The sequence below is a fragment of the Nicotiana tabacum genome, chromosome 19, assembly GCF_000715075.1.
Source record: "Nicotiana tabacum cultivar K326 chromosome 19, ASM71507v2, whole genome shotgun sequence".
Lineage (NCBI taxonomy): Eukaryota > Viridiplantae > Streptophyta > Magnoliopsida > Solanales > Solanaceae > Nicotiana > Nicotiana tabacum.
The window spans coordinates 78,161,300-78,180,384 of record NC_134098.1 but is presented as its reverse complement, the minus strand read 5'-3'; the positions used below and the strand labels follow the sequence as shown (position 1 = coordinate 78,180,384).

The following is a 19,085-nucleotide window of genomic DNA, read 5'->3' as shown; positions in this document are numbered from 1 at the left end:
CATCTTTATAGGAGATCAGAATCGTACATATTCCCTTGATTTGAATCTTTGAGGTATCTCCAAAGGACACATTACCTCTCACCGTTTTATTGATCTCCACAAACTTCTTTTTGCATTCACACATATGATTGCTTGCTCCATTGTCCAAATACCACGAGTTGCAATCATCCATGTTTTCTTCCTTGAGTGCCATCAACAACGTTGACTCATATTCTTCTTTCTTGTCGTCAACAAAGTTAGCTTTTTCTTCAAAATTGCTATGACATTCCCAAGAGTAATGACCAAATTTATGACAACTATAACACTAAATTTTTAATTTGTCATACATTTGTCCATTATTTTCTTGGTAGTAGCCACGTTCTCTTCCTCCTCTATGTCCACGACCACGACCTCTGAATGTCTGGTGGATTTTAATTTCATTGTTGAAGTTGTTACCGTTACTTGTTCCTCTTCCATGACTGCCACGAGGTCGTCCCCGTCGATTCCCTCGATAGCGCTTTTCACCTCCATAATCCTTGTAAGGATGCTTGAGTTTTAAGAAATTGCTCCAATGGAACTTCTTGTCTCCTTTTGATCTTTTCTTCGTGGGCCTGTAAAGAGCCCTCCAACTGCACTACCATCATAGAGTCTAAATCTTTAGATTCCTTAATAGCATACACCACAAAATTAAATTTAAGTGTTAAAATGTGAAGGATATTTTTTACCACATGAACATCTTCTATATCCTCCCCATATCTTCTTAGTTAATTTACAACAACCTTCACTTTTGAACAATAATCAAAATGCATTCGGATTCTTTCATTTTTAAAACTTCAAAATCAGCCCTTAGAGTTTGAAGTTTTACCTTCCTCCTTGAAGAAAATTTTGTAAAATCCCTCAAGCTTCCTTTGAGGTGGTAGCATCTGCCACCTTCTCAAACATGGTATCATCCAAATATTGGTGGATGAGCTGAGGGCTTGTTGATCCTTCTTCCTCGTCTTTGCCATGACCTCCTTTTCATTTTGAGGCAGAGCTTCCTCATGGCTCTGATACCACGTTGTTGGAAAAAATAATAATCCCGCCCAGAAATAATATGCGCGAATAATAATAATAACACAAGAGAGTAACAACGACACCAACTCTTTTAACGAGGTAAATACAATACCCGAGCGGAGCAATATTACCACTATTATATTACAACTTAGTAATGTCAAGAGACTACTACAATCTTGAAAGAAATAATACTCGTTATTTAAAATACCTCACTACAATATTACTGACACTCACTATTTATCTCACAGACTACAATCTGTGGATTACTGTCTCTAACTTCTATTGTTTCCCTTTATTTTGATGTATTTTAAACTGAAACGAAATACTTTCTTTTATTGGCAAAGTTGCCTTTAAACCAACCAATCAGATTGGCTGCAAATTGTTCAGCCGCCCAATTGCTTTTTGCAACTTTTTTCAATCCTTTTCTTTATTTCCTTTATGAGCCCCCACAATAACTTTATTGTAGGGTAGCAGAATTTTCGGCTTCATAGAATATGTTTCTCATAAATAACAAAAAAATATTTTAAATACTTATGACATTAATGTTATTTAAGAAATTACATAATCTTTCTTTGACTAAGAGTTATTTTTTTTCAAGTCTTTAAAATTAAGATAACACTTACCTGGGATTGTCTTAGACCCCTGCATTTGTTTGAAATGAGATTAATACTAGCTTTTGAGCTAATGTGGATGAATGCGCGTGAAAGCCGCAAAATTTTATTTTTTTTCCTTCTTTTTCTTCTTTTCTTTTATTCTCTTTCTTGTTTACTTCTCCCTTATTACTCCATCCGCCATTTTCACACCCCCCCAGCTAGCTTCTTCCATTTTCTTTTATTTTTTTCTTTTTTCTACCTTTTTTTCTATTCTTTTTTTTTTTTGTAATGCTTTTACTTTTTCCTTTTTTTTTTCTTTTCCTTTTTTTATTTTTACATTTGTCTTCTTCCTTGTAGTATTTCGGAGAATAAGTTAATGATTTTAGCGAGAAGCCAAACCTTTACAATTATGTTTTTTCCTTTTCATTTTACTTCTTTTTTTCTCATCTATATTTTTATTTTCTTTTTTCTTTATTTCCCTTTTTCTTTCTTTTTCCCGTTTTTTTCTTTACAATATTTCTCACCGGGAAAAATGGTGATTCCGGCGACATCATCTTTCTGCCAAGTTATCTCTACCATTTATTGTCCTGTTTTTTTTTTTTTTTTATAAATTTAGAAGATTAGTTTTACGCTATTCAAAAGGCCTCACAACTTTATCATGTCTATTATCTCCGGCAATCTTTTGATTTAATATAAGAGTTTTTCGGTGGGTGATGTAGGATGGTCGGCAATGAGGAGAAAAGGGGGAAGGGGGGTGTTATGGGTACAAGAGGGATCAGAAATGGTGAAGAAAGAGATATAGAGAGAAAAATGTAAAAGAAAAAGAATAAAATAAGATTAAAAAGACAAATAGAAAGGTAAACTCAAAAAAATCAAAACAAAATAAATTTGACATGCAAAGATTAGCTCACTAATTTCAATTATTGTGTAAGTATGTGAGACACCCTTTTTGATTAACTTAAGGCTCACTGATTAAGAATGATTAGGGGTTGTCTCGGTCAAATTAGAAATAAAAAAAGTTTGGGGTAAAATTTAAAATACTAAAAAATAAAAAAACCCATCTTCTAATCTAACTTGTCTCTTTCTTCCCTTTTCAAAACAAGACACGATTATCCCCTAAACTTTTTCAACTTTTCTCTCAAATTCAATCTCCAAAATCAAGAGTACTATATGGCTCCAAAAATCGGCTCCATTCCATTTAAATTTGATTTGGAGTTGAGATTCCATCATCAAGGTAAGTTTTTTTTCTTTTTTCTACCATATTAATAAATCCTAAACTTGTTATTTCAATCCTAAAATAATTTTTTGAGTGTTTTTGTATCCTCTGGTTGTTTTGTATTTTTTTGTGCCTAAATTCTAGAGTTGTTGTGTAGTTGATATTTTTGATCGAAAATTTGATATTTTTATGTTGTTTAATTGTAGTCGTTGATGTGGTTATTCCACATGCCCATAAAATTAGTTGTTGTGATGTTGAAACAGCTATATTACTCTATTTTGGGGAACACTTTTTTGCCGAGATGTTTCAAACATGTGAGTTGAGTGTTTGAAATATCTTAAGATATTGCTAAATATTCGTGTTGTTATTGTTATTATTGTTGTATGTTGTAAAGTTATTGCAATATTTATTTGGGTTTGGTTCATGATATTTTGAGCTGAGTGTTTAAAACATCTCATTAAGATGTTCGAAATATCTATAAGGATATTTAACAATCCCTGAGATGTTTCATCAAAAGATACTTGATTATCACAATGAGATGGTTGATTATTTTAACGATTAAGAAAATTATTGATAAAGACATATAGATAAAGAAGTTTGGAGAACTATAATATGAACATTGTTAGCTTGCTTTCAAACTCCATCTAACTAGCTAGAAACTTAAATTACTATATCTTGCTTAGCATTTGTAGATGACAGAAAATTGATTTTGCCTCTTAAGCTCAATCTTGTAGACCAACTTCCACAATTCAGCACCTTTAGAGATGTTTGAAATATCTCTGTAAGATGTTTCAAATATCTTGTTGAGATGTTTGAAACATCTTATATGAGGCTTCAAACATCTCAATGAGATATTTTACCAAAAAATACTTGAATACTTATTGTTTTATGTTTTTATGTGTTAGGAACAAATTATTTATTTATTTTATTGATGGTCGTTACTTGTTTGTGTGTGCAGATAAAATAAAAAAGGAATGTGTGTCAAAGACAGGTGGAAGAGGAAGAGATAAATCTTTTTCCAAAAGATCTAGCAAAAGAATTAAGACATGTCAAGAGGATGAACTACAAAAATTAATTATAGTTGAAGTGGAAGCCAAACCTTTTCAGGTAGTAGTAGGAGGAAATGTTGGAGAAGAAGAAAAAGAGAAAGAAAATGAAGAGGAAATTGAGAAAGAGAATAAAGAGGAAACATGGAATGTACTACGAGGGAATGCTAGAGAAGAAGAAACAGAGAAAGAAAAAGAAGAGGAAACAGAAAAGGAAGAAGAAGAGGAAACAAGGAAAGTAAGAGAACAAAAGGCAAATGTTGATCTTCCGCGAGATGACACATATTGATTAAACGTCAACCTATTGATTAACCTAAGAATACTTCAACATAATGATCTTGTAGATTTAACGACAATGATAGGTGTTTGAAACAACAACGTTAGATGTTTCAAACATCATTGCATATGGAGCATATATTTAATTTCCTTTTTTGTACTATGAGGGAATCCTATAAATTTAATTACCCCAGCAAGTGTCCATGTTATAACTTTAATGCAGGGTAGTAGAATTTTTGGCTTCGTAGAATATATTTTCCATAAATAACAAAAAATTATTCTAAATACTTATGACACTAATGTTATTTAGAAAATTACATAATTTTTCTTTGACTAAGAGGTATTTTTTTTAAGTCTTTAAAATTAGGCCAAATACCTAGACAATTCCTTAAACTTGGCTCCAATTTCAATTTAGACAGTTCAACTAGGGCCAGTACTTATTAAACGCTTCAACTTCATCCCATATGTGCCCATTAAACACACATTTGACAACTATAAACTTACATAAATGCGTGGATGCTACTTGTTGGTCACCCTGCTAATAAGACCAATAAGAAAATAACAAGTCAGCAAAATAAAAACAGAGACAAACATTATTTTTTCTCCCAGCAACCCCCCCGCCCGTCTTCTTCTCTTATCTCTCTCCACCTTTTGTCATCTTCTTTCTCCCAAAAAAGTATCATATCAAATACTTCACAGTCAACTAACTAATATATTAAGATTTCACTTCACTTATTATCCCCCAATTTCTAAAGTCCTCCATTTCTTCTGCAATCCATCTTTAATGTCTACCTAATTTCATGACCAGCAAAAATAACAAAAAAAATTCACAACCTACTATATTCACTGTTGTGACACCACCGCAAGTTGATAAACATTTGATTATTTTTTCTTTAAGGAGAAAACGAGAAAATATTGAAAGATAAATCTATTTTTTTTCGTTTCTAGTCAATCGATCTTATTGGAAGAATAATGGTTGGCTTGACTTTGTCGGCCAATATTGTTTTGGAGCTTCCAAGTTTTTTTCGATTTCGTCAGGACTGCAGTGATTTACGAAATTATGCCTCATCACTTTTGAAATTGCTTGATTTAGATGTGAAGAATCCATTTTGATTTATTAGTAGGTGAAATTATTGGTTTTTTTTGCTGGGTTTCTCTCTGTTTTATTTAATATTGTGGTGGCTTTGCCTCTAATTTCTGGGATAAATCACGTTAATTTTAAAAATTCTCAGATTCTCAAATTCTAGCATTTTGAACTTTAAAATCTTTTATCTTTGAACTATGGTGAGTGGTGGTAGAATGTGGTGAGGAAGAAGATGGTATTTTTTTTAATAGGATGTCACATGTTTGTAGCTGATCGATCTTTGGGGAATGATGGAGAATGGTGGCGGTAATGGATAAAGAGTGGCGATGGTCTAATGGTTACACGGTGAGTGTTGGTGGCTGTTGTATAAGTGGGGGAAAAGAAATATTTTGAAACAAATAAAAAAAAAAGAAAAAGAAATGATGAACATTATTTCACGCGCCTAATTTAGGTGCAACTCACACAAATATTCCATGTCAACATTTGTGTTTAATAGATACACTTTTGTTTGAGTTACAGTGTTTAATAGGTACTGTCGTTAGTTGAAGTGTCTAAATGGAAACTGAGATCAAGTTTAATGGGTTGTATAGGTATTTGGCCTTAAAATTAAGATAACGCTTACCCTGGGATTGTCCTACTTTACCAGTTGCACCATCATACTTTGTAGGGATTGCATTTGTTTGAAATGAGATTAATACCAGATTTTGAGCTGATGTGGATGAATGCGCGTGAAAGCCCTAAAATTTCATTTTTTTTTTTTTTATTTATTCTCTTTCTTGTTTACTTCTCCCTTATTACTCCATCCACCATTTTCACACACCCCAGCTAGCTTCTTCCATTTTCTTTTATTTTTTTCTTTTTTCTACCCTTTTCTATTCTTTCTTTATTAATGCCTTAACTTTTTTCTTTTTTTTCTTTCTTTTCTTTTTTTATTTTCATATTTGTCTTCTTCCTTGTAGTATTTCGGAGGATAAGTTAATGATTCTCGTGAGAAGCAAATTTTGTTTTACAATTATATTTTTTTCCTTTTCATTTTACTTCTTTTTTTTTTCATCTATATTTTTATTTTCTTTTTTCTTTTTTCTTTATTTCCTTTCTTATTTCTTTTTCCCATTTTTTTTTACAATATTTCTTACCGGAAAAAATGATGATTCCGGCGATATCATCTTTCTGCCAAGTTATCTCCACCATTTATTTTACCGTTTTCTGTAAATTTTGAAGATTATTTTTACGCTATTCAAAAGGCCTCACAATTTTATTGTGTCTATTATCTTTGACAGCCTTTTGATTTAATATAAGAGTTTTTCGGTTGGTGATGCAAGGTGGTCGGCAACGAGGAGCAGAAGGGGGGAGAGGGGAGGTTATGGGTACAAGAGGGATCAGAAATGGTGAAGAAAGAGATATAGAGAAAAAAATATTAAAAAAAAAGAATAAAATAAGATTAAAAAAATAAATAAAAAGGTAAACTGAAAAAAACAAAAAAAAAATGAATTTGACATGTGGCATGCAAAGATTGGGGCATGATTTGCACTTTTTCTTTTGAAACTGGGATGACTTGGAAAGGTGGTACTTATTACAATTCTAACAGGCACTCACAACGTATAATGGTACAACTGCTAAAGTGAAACAATTTGAGGGGGTAATTATGTATTATCTCCATAATTATACATATATAATATATAAGTTCTGCATATATTATATCTCCATCGATTATTTTTAGTTTAAATGGTTGAGTGTGCAGCTATTTGGGTTCAATTTTAAATATGTACTAGGAGTATATGTTAGAATCTCTGTTTTAAAAGGCGTTTCTGGGGCGAGTCCCGGGGCGAGACGTACCAAAAATGCCCCGGGGCGATGGTGTGGGGCGAAAGTCTCAAGAGGCGTCCGCCCCGCAATTTGGGGCGTACGCCCGGGCGTTCGGGGCACGTTTTTTTAGTAAGGAGTAAGCCCCTTCATATAATACCCAGATTCTCAAAAGTTAGTTTGGTAATTACTCAAAAGGTTTAAAAAGGAACTCAAAAGTAAAGACCTTTTTTTTTTTTTTTATTGATTTAAGCCCTAATTCTTGGGTTTTCCAATTTTTTATCTTGTCCGCTAGTCTGCTAATATCTCCCAAAAGCAACGAATATTTTTTTTTACAAATACAAAAAGAACTACATTCTTCTTCATAGCAGCAAATTCAAAGTTCAAATTGCAGGTTAATCATCCTTTTTGTTCCTCCATATAGAAAACTTTATTCTTTGACTCAAATTACTTGTGCTTGTAAGTAACGTATAATAAATTGTTTTGATTAGTTTTTTGTGGGGATGGAGCACATATATATATATAGTTTTCTTCAATATTTATGCAATTTTACCTGTTTATAAATATTTACTGTCATTATATTATTTTATAAAATATTAAAAACTAAATACCTATGGGGCTTACGCCCCGCTGAGTCATATGTAAAACGTCTCGCCTTACGCCCACGCCTTTTAAAACACTGGTTAGAATTAAGATATTAATTGTTGAATTGTCACCAAAAAATAAAAATGCAAATACTATATCATAAGCAAAAATAATTGATATTCTAGCCTAGAATGTCTGAATCCGCCATTTTTTAAGGGATGGAGGAAATAAAAGCTAACAATGCTTTAATTTGAAATTATAAGCTTTTTATATTGATTTATTTGCTCATTACAATGAATAAATGCTTGGATATGAAAAAACTTTCTAACTCATAGAATTTCTAAAACATGGGTACCCCACCAAAGAAAGGAAGAAAAAATTGCAAGTGAGAGTTAATCCATGTTCATTTGGGTAAATAACTCAATATTGAACCAGGTGCACTATTGAGCCTTTGTGGAGTATGTGTGCCAACAGATAATATTAGACTAATATTTAAAAATACATATATAAAATAATAATTTGGCGGAAAAATCATGAGTTAATGTGCCCCATAAACCACCCAATAAATTTTTCCCTCTATTTATACCAATTCAATAAAAATATAAGACAATTGCTTATGTTGATTAACACAAATGCTGCTAGAAACATGTCTTCAAAAACCATATCCAAACATGTAATTCTTACATATTAATATTAAAGAAAAAGGAAAAACTAGGAGAAAGTCTTATAAATTCAGTCCACAAGATTTTTTTTTTTGGATATAGGAATCATCTCTCTAATCCATTCTTATTGAAAATGCGTACATGGAATGTGATGTTCCCATCATATTGAAAAAGTAGGAAATCACCTTCCTCCAATTGTTGCTCTCTTGCAAATTTGTTCCACCCACCTGCATTGAAGAATAGCCCTTCTTCATCCTCTCTTAATTTCATGTTCCAATGTTTGCCAGATGGCCCTTTTAGAATTGTTGTTTCTGTTGCTTCTTCTGTTATATGCTTCACAAATTCTGGTGGAATTCTCTATAACACGGAGGGAAAGATTTTAAGTTTTTTAGATAAAATGGTTCGTACAATTTAATTTATATCAGATCAAACGGAGCTGATCTTGAGTTTGAGTTTCATATATTGCCATCTATTAAAATAAAAATAAAAAAATAATAATAAATATATATATATATATATATATATATATTTGCACGGCAGAAACTTCGTGCAAACAATCAGGTCGCACGTGGTAGATCTAAAATTGATATATCTCTATGTGCTAAATCTAAAATCAATAAATAAAAGTATTTACTCATAGCAATTTAAGTTGAATTCAAGTGTCACCTGCGCCCATGAGTAAGATCAAACAAGCACGTGAGAAGCATGTTGTATAAACGAAAGTGTTTACTCTCTAACGGCTTAAATTTATGAGTAAAATTTGTAGATCTGAAATAAATAAATAAAGTCAAATTTGTGAGGTTTTGGACTTAAACAAGATTTTAAAGCTCTTAATCAACCAGATCTCTTAAAATCAAGTAATATATGTAAGACGAAAAGAAGATTTAATAGCAAGTACTCTGTATTAAAGGATCCAAATTTACCAGTTCTTCAACGCGAGGATCGAAAATAACCTTGTAAAAGCAAGGGCTATCATCTCTAGGAATGCTACTGCTACTACTTTTTCTCACCATTTCCTCTGCCAGTTTTTAATTCTGGTGGGTGAACTTTAAGGTGACAAAGAACTTATTAAAATGCACCTTTTAATGGCATTGTGTAGCTTTGACTATAGCTTCAATTGGGATTGATAAAATTTGCTTATTTAGTAATGAAATTAACTAACAGATTATGGACCAGATTTCATACATATGCTTTCTGGATTTCATCATTTAATGACAGGATTGCTTTTTCAACCTCCTCATTTTATTCTCTTATGGTTGCTGGTACATAATTTGTGAAATTATAAAGCAAATGGTTTGCATTCTTATTCAATCAATCAACTAAGCCTCAATTCCAAAGTAGCTTTGTTGGCTACACTGATTGTCGATCAGGGTTTAAATTTGATGGGTTCAACATTCAGATTTTATCCTTGAATCCATTGCGCTTTTGAAACTCTGGGTTTAAAATTTAATATTTCTTGAAATTATAGTGATTTTCATATAAATTTTTTATATATCTATACTCTGTATATAAAATTGTGGATTTAGTTGAACCCGTAACTATATGATACATCCACTACTAGCAATATGAGACAATATATATATATATATATATATATATATATATATATATATATATATATATATATATATATATATATATAGTACTTTAAAAATGGTTAATTTAAAGTACTTGGCACCCTGAACACTACAAGCCTTTAGGGGTACTGGTTGAGGAGAATACCGTGCCCCGTCGCACTGGGTCCGCCTCTGAATATATTAATTGGTATTGCACCATAGAACTCTAGGTAAATCTGCACTCTGGAATAGATCTATACATTTTATGCACCATTTTCAGAAATACAATCAACATTACCAGATCTCTGATGATTGTACATACAAAATTACTGAATTCTAAGAAGTTAAAAGAACTTTGATTACTCATATACATAAAAAGGAAAATGGGAACATGCTGTAGAGAAAGATGTAACATAGCTAGTTAAAAAAAAGTCATTAGAGTAATTTTCTATAGTTAATTAGTTGGTCCCTAACAGCTACTTTAAGCTGTTAATGTCAGTTAATTAGAGATAAAACTAATCCTATATATATCTCTAATCTTTGTACAGATGGGGGTAGTGTAATGAAATACAATTCTCCCATTACACGCATACTTCTCCTTCTCTCTATTTCTCTGCTTCTTCCTTCTTCTTCTTCAACTGGGTAAGCACCCATTATCAGTTCATGGTATCAGAACAGTCAAGCTAAACTATTAAGCTTGAAACTTGATTCTTCATTTCCGCAATTTTTCAAATCGTAAATCAATTTTTCAATTTTTTTGAATTCTTGAAGAAACTTGGCTATGGCGATTGATGAACAACCTGTTCCAGCTGGGAGTCAGACTTCAAATTCCGGCCAAGGAGTTCTGCCTACAATTGCTCCAGACATTGACTACAATCCCCCCTTATTTTTGAGTCCGTCAGATGTAAGTGGTATACAAATTATCTCCTTTCAATTGACTGGTATTGAAAACTATTCTCTGTGGTTTAGGTATATGAGAATGGCATAGTTAGGAAGAAACAAATTGGGATTGATCGATGAAACTTGTTCCAAAGAAAATTTCCCAAAAAGTATGTGGAATCACTGGGAAAAGGGTAAATACGATTGTGCTATCTTGGTTAATGAATTCTGTTAGTAGTGGCTTACTTGGTGGTATAATGTATGCTTCAAGTGCTCAAGCCGTGTGGAATGACTTGCATGAAAGGTTTGATAAAATTGATGGCTCAAGATCCTACAATTTACATAAAGAAATTGCCATCCTAAGTCAAGGAACTGCATCTGTGTCAGCATATTTTTCAAAACTTAAAGATTTGTGGGAAGAATTTGAAGCCTTGGTTCCTGCTCCTGGGTGTGATTGCCCAAAATCAAGAGATTTCGTGGTTCACTTGCAAAAATTAAAATTGTTTCAATTCTTGATGGGCTTAAATGATTCCTACAGCCAAGCTAGAAGTCAGATTCTGTTGATGAGTCCTATACCAACAGTCAATCAAGCATACACTATGGTGATTAGTGATGGGAGTCAAAAGTCAGTTGTTGGTTTACTAGGGGCAAATCCTACTACTGTTACTGGGCAATATGATGTGGCAGTGTACACCAAGACTGGAGAAAATTTTCAAAAGTCTAGGAAGAATTTCAATCTATTTTGTGATTTCTACAAAATGAAAGGTCACTGTAAAGAAAATTATTACAAAATTGTTGGTTATCCTACAGATTACAGACCAAGAAAGAAGAATGCCAATACTCATAGTGCATACAATGTGCTGTCTCAAATAAGTATGCAAAACAATCAGCTGCCAAGAGGGAACTGGACTGAAAACAACTTACAAAATTCTCAATTGACAGGTAATACAATGGGTACTACTAACTCACATAAGATGGGGCAGGTGAACAATGCTCCTTTGCTGGGAAACTGCACATTTACTAAAGAACAGTTTGATCACATTGTGCAACTCCTAAACAAAAATAACTTAGCTTCTTCTGCAGCACCTCCATCAACCAATGCAGCAGGTATACCCTGCGCTTTAATAACTTCAGATAGTTTACAAGATTGGATAATAGACACAGGGGATACAAACCATATGGTAGCTGACCTAGAGTTATTAAACAAAGCCTCTTTAGTTCAAACAAGCCAGCCAAAGAAAGTACATCTACCTAATGGAGAAATAACTCAAGTCACACATATTGGAACTAGTACTTTATCAGATCAAAACACAATAACTAATGTGTTTTATATTCTTCAGTTCAAATATAATCTTCTGTTAGTTTCTAAACTAACCAAGGAACTGAAATGCTCAGTTGCTTTTTTTCCTGATTTTTGTGTGTTTCAGGAATTCTTCAGTGGGAGGGTGAAAGCGATTAGTAGAGAAGACATTGGTCTCTACATCCTCAGCAGACAAACAATACCGGGAAGTGATACAATTAGTTTAGCAACAAAGGAGACAGAAGCAAATGAAGAGATTAGTTCTAGTGATATAGATCTTTGGCATAGAAGGCTTGGTCATGTGTCTACTACTGTCCTTAAGAAGCTACTACCAGTCAAGACGCAAGATATATCTGTTAGAATAGACACATGTAGTGTATGCCCTTGTGCAAAGCAAACAAGGCAACATTTTCCTGTCAGTAGCATTAAAATTACTACTTATTTTTAATTAGTTCATATGGATTTATGGGGGCCTTATAAAGTGCCTACTATGGATGGAAATATTTTTTTTTTAACTTTAGTTGATGATTTTACTATGATGATATGGATATTTCTATTGAGAATGAAGTTTGATGTATGCGTGGTTATACAACAATTCTTTGTCTTTGTGAAAAAATAGTTTGAGACAACAGTGAAAACAATTCGAACAGATAATAGGACAGAATTTTTTAACTCAATCTGTGGAAGTTTGTTCAACAGTCTAGGAGTAATTCATCAGAATACATGTCCATATACTCCTCAGCAAAATGGAGTAGCTGAGAGAAAACATAGACACATCCTAGAACTAACTAGAGCTATCAGGTTCCAAGTTGAAATACCTATCAAATTTTGGGGATATCGTGTACTTGCTGCTGTTTATCTCATTAACAGACTGCCTAGCTCTATCATTGATAACAAAAGTCCCTATGAAAGATTGTATAGCAGAAAACCAACATTATAACATCTTAAGGTTATAGGCTGCTTATGTTATGCTAAGATAATTCAACAACATAATAAACTAATGCCTAGATCAAGACCATCTGTACATATGGAATATGCTACAACTCAAAAAGGATACTTATTATATGATTTAATATATAGAGTATTCTTTGTAAGTAGAGATGTTCAATTTAGGGAAGGTATATTTCCCTTCAAGAACAAGCAAGGCAACAACCAGTCTATATTCATTCACCCCAACATAGAAGACAACTTATTTCATACTACAGATTCAATCACATATCCTACAAGTACTGGAAGCCACATACATACAACTCAACAGGAAGTTCTTACACCACCAGAGTTCACACAAGATCTCACACAACATACTGAATCTATTCATTCAGAAATCTTACAGCAAACTACTCAACATACATCAACCATACAATCACCAATAATTCAAGTATCACAGGCTGTTCCTATTAGTCTTCCAGATCAGCCAGATATCAGAAAGTCATGTAGAGGAAAGAAACCACCTATATGGATGAAAGATTTTGTTTCACTGAATGTTCATCAAGATGAACCTTATGCCATATCAAAATTCCTGGCCTATGAAAATCTAACATATAGATATCAAGCTTATTTGACAGCTGCTTCAAATATTATTGAACCAACCTTCTACTCAGAACCTGTGAAAGATCCTAGGTGGGTTGATGCAATAAAGACTGAGATTGAAGCCTTACAAAACAACCACACTTGGGACATAGTATCATTGCCTGAAGGTAAGATTCCAATATGGTGCAAATGGATTTATAAGATAAAGTACAAAACGTCAGGTGGAGTGGAAAGATTCAAAGCTAGGCTAGTGGCAAAATGATTCAGTCAAAAGGAAGGAATAGACTATCAAGAAACCTTCTCTCCAGTCATAAAAATAAAGGCTGTAAGGACTGTACTGGCTCTAGCTGCTACAAGGAATTGGCATATACACCAAATGAATGCATATAATGCTTTTTACAAGGAGATTTGTTTGATAAAATTTACATGACTCTGCCACAAGGATTCACAAGTCAGGGGGAGAACAAAGTGTGTAGACTTGTTAAATCCTTGTATGGCTTAAAACAAGCTCCACGTCAATGGAATGCTAAGCTAACAGAAGCTTTACTAGGCTCTCAATTTCAGCAAAGCCAATATGATCACTCTCTGTTCTTTAAGAAAACTACAGAAGGCATTACAATGGTATTGACTTACGTAGATTATATGCTCATTACAGGTGATTGTCTGAGATTAATAGAGGAAACCAAAGCAAATCTACATCAAGCCTTCAAAATGAAAGACTTAGGAGAATTGAAATATTTCTTAGGCATAGAGTTTGCTAGATCAAAACAAGGAATATTTATGCATCAGAGGAAATATGCCTTAGAACTTATTTATGAAATAGGTCTTGCAGTTGCTAAACCAGCAATTACACCACTGGATGCCAATATGAAACTCACAACAACAGAATATGATGAACATCTTAGAAGAACTAAGCCTACTGCACTGTTAGATTAAGAACTGTCAGATTCAACTCCCTATCAAAGACTGATAGGTAAACTCCTATACTTAATAATAACAAGGCCAGACATCTCATTCAGTGTACAAACACTAAGTCAATTTTTACAAAAACTAAAGAAATCTCACATGGAAGCAGCTCTAAGAATTGTGAAGTATATCAAGAACAGTCCTGGACAAGGGATACTATTCTCCAGTAAATGCAACAGCACAATTTCAACATATTGTGATGCAGATTGGGTTGCTTGCCCACACTCAAGGAAATTTGTCTCAGGTTATCTAATCAAATTTGGAGACTTCTTAATATCATGAAAATCAAAAAAGCAAATCATATTTTCAAGAAGCTTAGGAGAAGCTGAGTATAGAAGTCTTGCAGCAACTGTGGCAGAACTTATCTGGCTAGTGGGGTTTCTAAAAGAAGTGGGAGTTGATACCCAACTACATGTGGAGATATTCAGTGATAGCAAAGCTGCAATGCAAATTACAGCAAACCTTGTTTATCAAGAAAGGACAAAACATATCGAGATCGACTGTCACTTCATTAGAGAAAAAATCATACAAGGTCTAGTCAAAACAACATACATCTCTACTAAAGAACAACCTGCAGATCTGTTGACTAAGGGACTCAACAAAGTTCAGCACGAATATCTTTCTTCCAAGCTAGATGTTCTTAATATATTTTCAGTACCTAGCTTGAGGGGAGTGAAGAGAAAGATGTAACATAGCTAGTTAAAAGAACGGCATTAGAGTAATTTCCTACGGTTAATTAGTTAGTCCCTAACAATTACTTTAAGCTGTTAATGTCAGTTAATTAGAGATGGAACTAATCCTATATATATATCTCTAATATTTGTACAGATGCGGGTAATGCAATGAAATACAATTCTCTCATTACACACATACTTCTCCTTCTCTCTATTTCTCTGCTTCTTCCTTCTTCTTCAACTAGGTAAGCACCCATTATCAGTCCACAGGCTAGTCAATGTTAAGTAGCTACAAAGTTCAGGAATCAGGTTCCAAGACATTTCATCAAATTACTAATATTTACATTCTTGTACATTTTTATGCAGCAAGTTTCAGTAGAGATTCAGGAGGATCGTCGAAAACGGAGACCTTCAGTTCATTTGTATTGACAAGCTGAAAAACACAGACATCTCCTTCTTTAAGTTTGTTATCTTTCACAAACTGTTTCCACCCTCCACAAAAAGCATGGTATCCTTTTTGTAATATACAATTCACTTTCCATTGTTTTCCTTCTGAATTACTGAGTACAACTGTTGTCTTATTGGCTGATTCTGAAAGTTGTTCACACAAAGGCTTTGGAACATACTGCATTAGAATAACTTGGTTAATAAAATATAGGGAAAAAGGGTCGGATATACCTCTCTACTATCAAAATTGTTTAAATCTATCACCCACCGTTCACATATACCCCGCCGTCCATCAAAGTTTTAAATACACCCATTTTTAACGGATATGACACGTGGCGACCTCTAATAATATTTCCCAACCCGGAAACAAGAAAAAACAGACTAAAACCCATGTCTGACCGACCCGTTTCTCTCTTAAAACCTTTTAGTCTGGTTGGTTTTTTTTGTTTGTTTCTGGGTTAGAAAATTCGGCAAAGGGCCAAATATATCCCTCTATTTTCGAAAATGGTCTAAAAATACCTCTCGTTATACTATTGGGTTATCTATACCCCGCAGTCATACTTTGGGTTCAAATATACCCCTCATTTAAACGGAGGATCACGTGTCATCGTCCTGTTGGTCAATTCTAAATATCTCCTAATTAATTAAAAAGACTCATTACCCACACCCGAAAAGTAATTTTTTTTTGTAAAAACTGAAAAAAACTGAAATTATTTTTACTAAAAACTGAAAAAATGAAAATATTTTGTTTTTCAGTTTTTACAAAAAAACTGCTTTAGAAAAAACTGAAAAATATTTTCTAAAACAATATTTCTGTAAAAACTGAAAAAAAAAGCTGAAAATCAATTTTTCAAAGCAATATTTTTTGTAAAAACTGGAAAAAATTGAAATATTTTTTACTAAAAACTGAAAAACACGAAAATATTTTTTTTCCAGTTTTTACAAAAAAACTGCTTTTAAAAAAAGCTGAAAAATATTTTCTAAAACAATATTTTTATAAAATCTGAAAAAAAAACTAAAAAGCAATTTTCTAAAGCAATATTTTTGTAAAAACTGAAAAAACAAATATTTTTTTTTTCAGTTTTTAGTTAAAAATATTTCAGTTTTTAATTGCTTTAGAAAATTACTTTTCAGTTTTTTTTATAGTTTTTACAAAAATATTATTTTAGAGAATATTTTTCAGTGTTTTTAAAGCAGTTTTTTTGTAAATACTGGAAAAAAAAAATATTTTCATTTTTTTCAGTTTTTAGTAAAATTTGTTTTTAGTTGTTTCCAGTTTTTACAAAAAAATTATGATTTTTCGAGTATGGGTAATGAGTCTTTTTAATTAATTAGGAGATATTTAGAATTGACCAACAAGACGATGACACGTGTCACTCCGTTTAAATGAAGAGTATATTTGAACCTAAAGTATGAGTGCAGGGGTATAGATAACCCAATAGTATAACGAGGGGTATTTTTAGACCATTTTTAAAAGTAGAGGGGTATATTTGACCCTTTGCCGTAGAAAATTTGATTAGAGGCCGTCACATGTCATGTTTGTTAAAATAGGGGTATATTTAAAACTTTGATGGACGGCAAGGGTATATGTAAACGGAAAGTATATCTGGAGGATAGATTTAAACAATATTTAAAACTTTGATGAAGGATCGGGTATATGTTTTACATTTCATATAGCTTACTGGTCACAAAAATCAATAAAGCATGGAATTAAATTAGTTTTAGAAAGTACTTACTATGAAACAGGACTTGTTCACATTGTAGCCTTTCAAACATTTCACAAATTGAGGAATATCTGGAGTTAGAAGGACCTCAGTTTTCTCAAGTGCAACTTTTTTTCTTGGAGTTTCATGTTCTGAAGAAAACACAACATAGCACATTGAGTTAATTCAACTTATTACGCTGTAATAAATCATAAAATTACAAATTAAATCACCAGACCTGTGCCATTTTCAACGTCCACATGAGTCTGTTTAGGGAATTTGGAATTGTAAGGGTATTTTGGTGGCATTTTCTGGTTCTTGTCCATATCAAATATTGAAGCTTTTTGATTTTTGTCCATGTTTATTGACTTCACTTCTCTCTCCATTCCATTTTTGCTGAAAATTCTTATTGTAAATTGTAGAGCCCCGTCGTACCTAAACAAGAGAAACTCCCCACCTTCTATATGGTTATCTTTGTGGAATTTCTCCCAACCTTGGTTTATAAGCAACCCATTTTCATCAATGTGTAATTTTACATTCCAAGTGCCTCCAGAAAGACATTTCAGAGTTGCTTTATCAGGTGAATCTTCTGAAATATGCCTTAGAAAATGGGCTGGTATTCTCTGCAAATTAATAGAGAGTCAAAAGCTAGAGTAACATTAGATGTGTTTGGTATGAAGAAAAATATTTTGCAAATATGTTCTCTAAAATACTTTTTTAGGGAACATGGTTGTCATTTTCCTTCACAATTATCTCAACTCTTATTCTGCAGCTTTAACCAACACTTAATCATTCTTACTCAAAAACATCTATCACTATTCTATACAATTTGCTAATTGTATTATCCATCTTTTATACTATTTTTTTGGGGAAAATATTTTTCACCTTCTGGTCAAACTGAAAAACATTTTTCAGGAAGATTTTTTGAAAAAATGACTTTCTTGACATACTAAAAACTTCCTCAGTAGCAGCTCATATAAAGATCCGGCAGAGAACATATTAAAGCAGAAAAACAAAGAGAAAAGTAGGCATATGCTTGTAAAATGATGAAGGAAAGAAGAATATTACCAGTTCACTCTTGACTGTAGGATTAAAAATCTTGAAGAAGACTGCTCTTCTATCTATCTTCTTTAAGGCGTTTTCTGTCATCACAAAAGCAGTTGCACTGGTCTTTTAATTTAACAACATCTCTTTAGAGCTAAAGTTTTATTACAGGACCTAGAGTCTTTATATCAAAAGGAAATTAAAAGAGTGAAATAATGTCCTTTAAACGTTCAGTCTTACCTACATTATTATTATTATTATTATTATTAGAATTGATCAGATTTCCTTATTAGGTTATAATCATGGAGCAATAATGAAGATAAGTTGCAAAACTAAATACCAAGAGAAAGAAATATGAAGATGGCAAATTTTCCCAAAAGGAAATTAAAGAAAAAGTAGTAGAAGAGGTTGTTGATTCACATAATTGGAGGGTAGGACCGACCTTACAAGAAAAATATAGAAAGTTGCTAAAAATAGTGTCTGAAATGCATGAGAGGATGGGAGGATTCAGGAACAATACAGAGCAAACTGATGGTTTGACACCAATATGGCGTTTACGGCTTGGAGTGGAAGTAGGAGAAGCCAAGCCGTATTATATTCTAAAGAGGATTTTCACATGCAAGCCATATTGCGTCTGCAACATAAAAATCAATCCCAAGCCGTGTTTTATAAGTCGGGGGCGCCTCGAG

General features: G+C 32.8%; 3 protein-coding genes across 3 annotated transcripts; 2 read left to right on the top strand and 1 right to left on the bottom strand.

Moving 5' to 3' along the window:
• The first annotated feature begins 1,679 nt into the window (after window positions 1-1,679).
• On the top strand, window positions 1,680-4,363 carry LOC107819582 (uncharacterized). Its single transcript, XM_016645701.1, has 2 exons — window positions 1,680-2,859; window positions 3,800-4,363. The coding sequence occupies exons 1-2, from the start codon at window positions 2,796-2,798 to the stop codon at window positions 4,174-4,176; spliced, it is 441 nt and encodes a 146-aa protein (XP_016501187.1). The 5' UTR covers window positions 1,680-2,795; the 3' UTR covers window positions 4,177-4,363.
• An 8,696-nt stretch (window positions 4,364-13,059) lies between these two features.
• LOC142173560 (uncharacterized) lies at window positions 13,060-13,824 on the top strand. The gene has a single exon (XM_075239172.1). The coding sequence runs from the start codon at window positions 13,060-13,062 to the stop codon at window positions 13,822-13,824; it is 765 nt and encodes a 254-aa protein (XP_075095273.1).
• A 1,485-nt stretch (window positions 13,825-15,309) lies between these two features.
• On the bottom strand, window positions 15,310-18,738 carry LOC107819588 (B3 domain-containing protein REM16-like). The gene is made up of 4 exons (XM_016645708.2): window positions 18,421-18,738; window positions 17,591-17,975; window positions 17,386-17,504; window positions 15,310-15,827 (listed from the first exon to the last, which is right to left on the bottom strand). Exons 1-4 carry the CDS (start codon window positions 18,499-18,501, stop codon window positions 15,561-15,563), a joined length of 852 nt encoding a protein of 283 aa, XP_016501194.1. The 5' UTR covers window positions 18,502-18,738; the 3' UTR covers window positions 15,310-15,560.
• Window positions 18,739-19,085: the final 347 nt, after the last annotated feature.

Excerpts from the sequence above, each read along its gene's own strand:
- LOC142173560 (XM_075239172.1), top strand. The coding sequence starts at position 13,060 with ATGGAATATGCTACAACTCAAAAAGGATACTTATTATATGATTTAATA.
- LOC107819582 (XM_016645701.1), top strand. The coding sequence starts at position 2,796 with ATGGCTCCAAAAATCGGCTCCATTCCATTTAAATTTGATTTGGAGTTG. Across the intron at positions 2,860-3,799 it reads GTTGAGATTCCATCATCAAG|ATAAAATAAAAAAGGAATGT; the intron begins GTAAGTTTTTTT and ends TTGTGTGTGCAG.
- LOC107819588 (XM_016645708.2), bottom strand. The coding sequence starts at position 18,501 with ATGACAGAAAACGCCTTAAAGAAGATAGATAGAAGAGCAGTCTTCTTC. Across the intron at positions 17,976-18,420 it reads CTACAGTCAAGAGTGAACTG|AGAATACCAGCCCATTTTCT; the intron begins GTAATATTCTTC and ends ATTAATTTGCAG. Across the intron at positions 17,505-17,590 it reads GGACGTTGAAAATGGCACAG|AACATGAAACTCCAAGAAAA; the intron begins GTCTGGTGATTT and ends TGTTTTCTTCAG.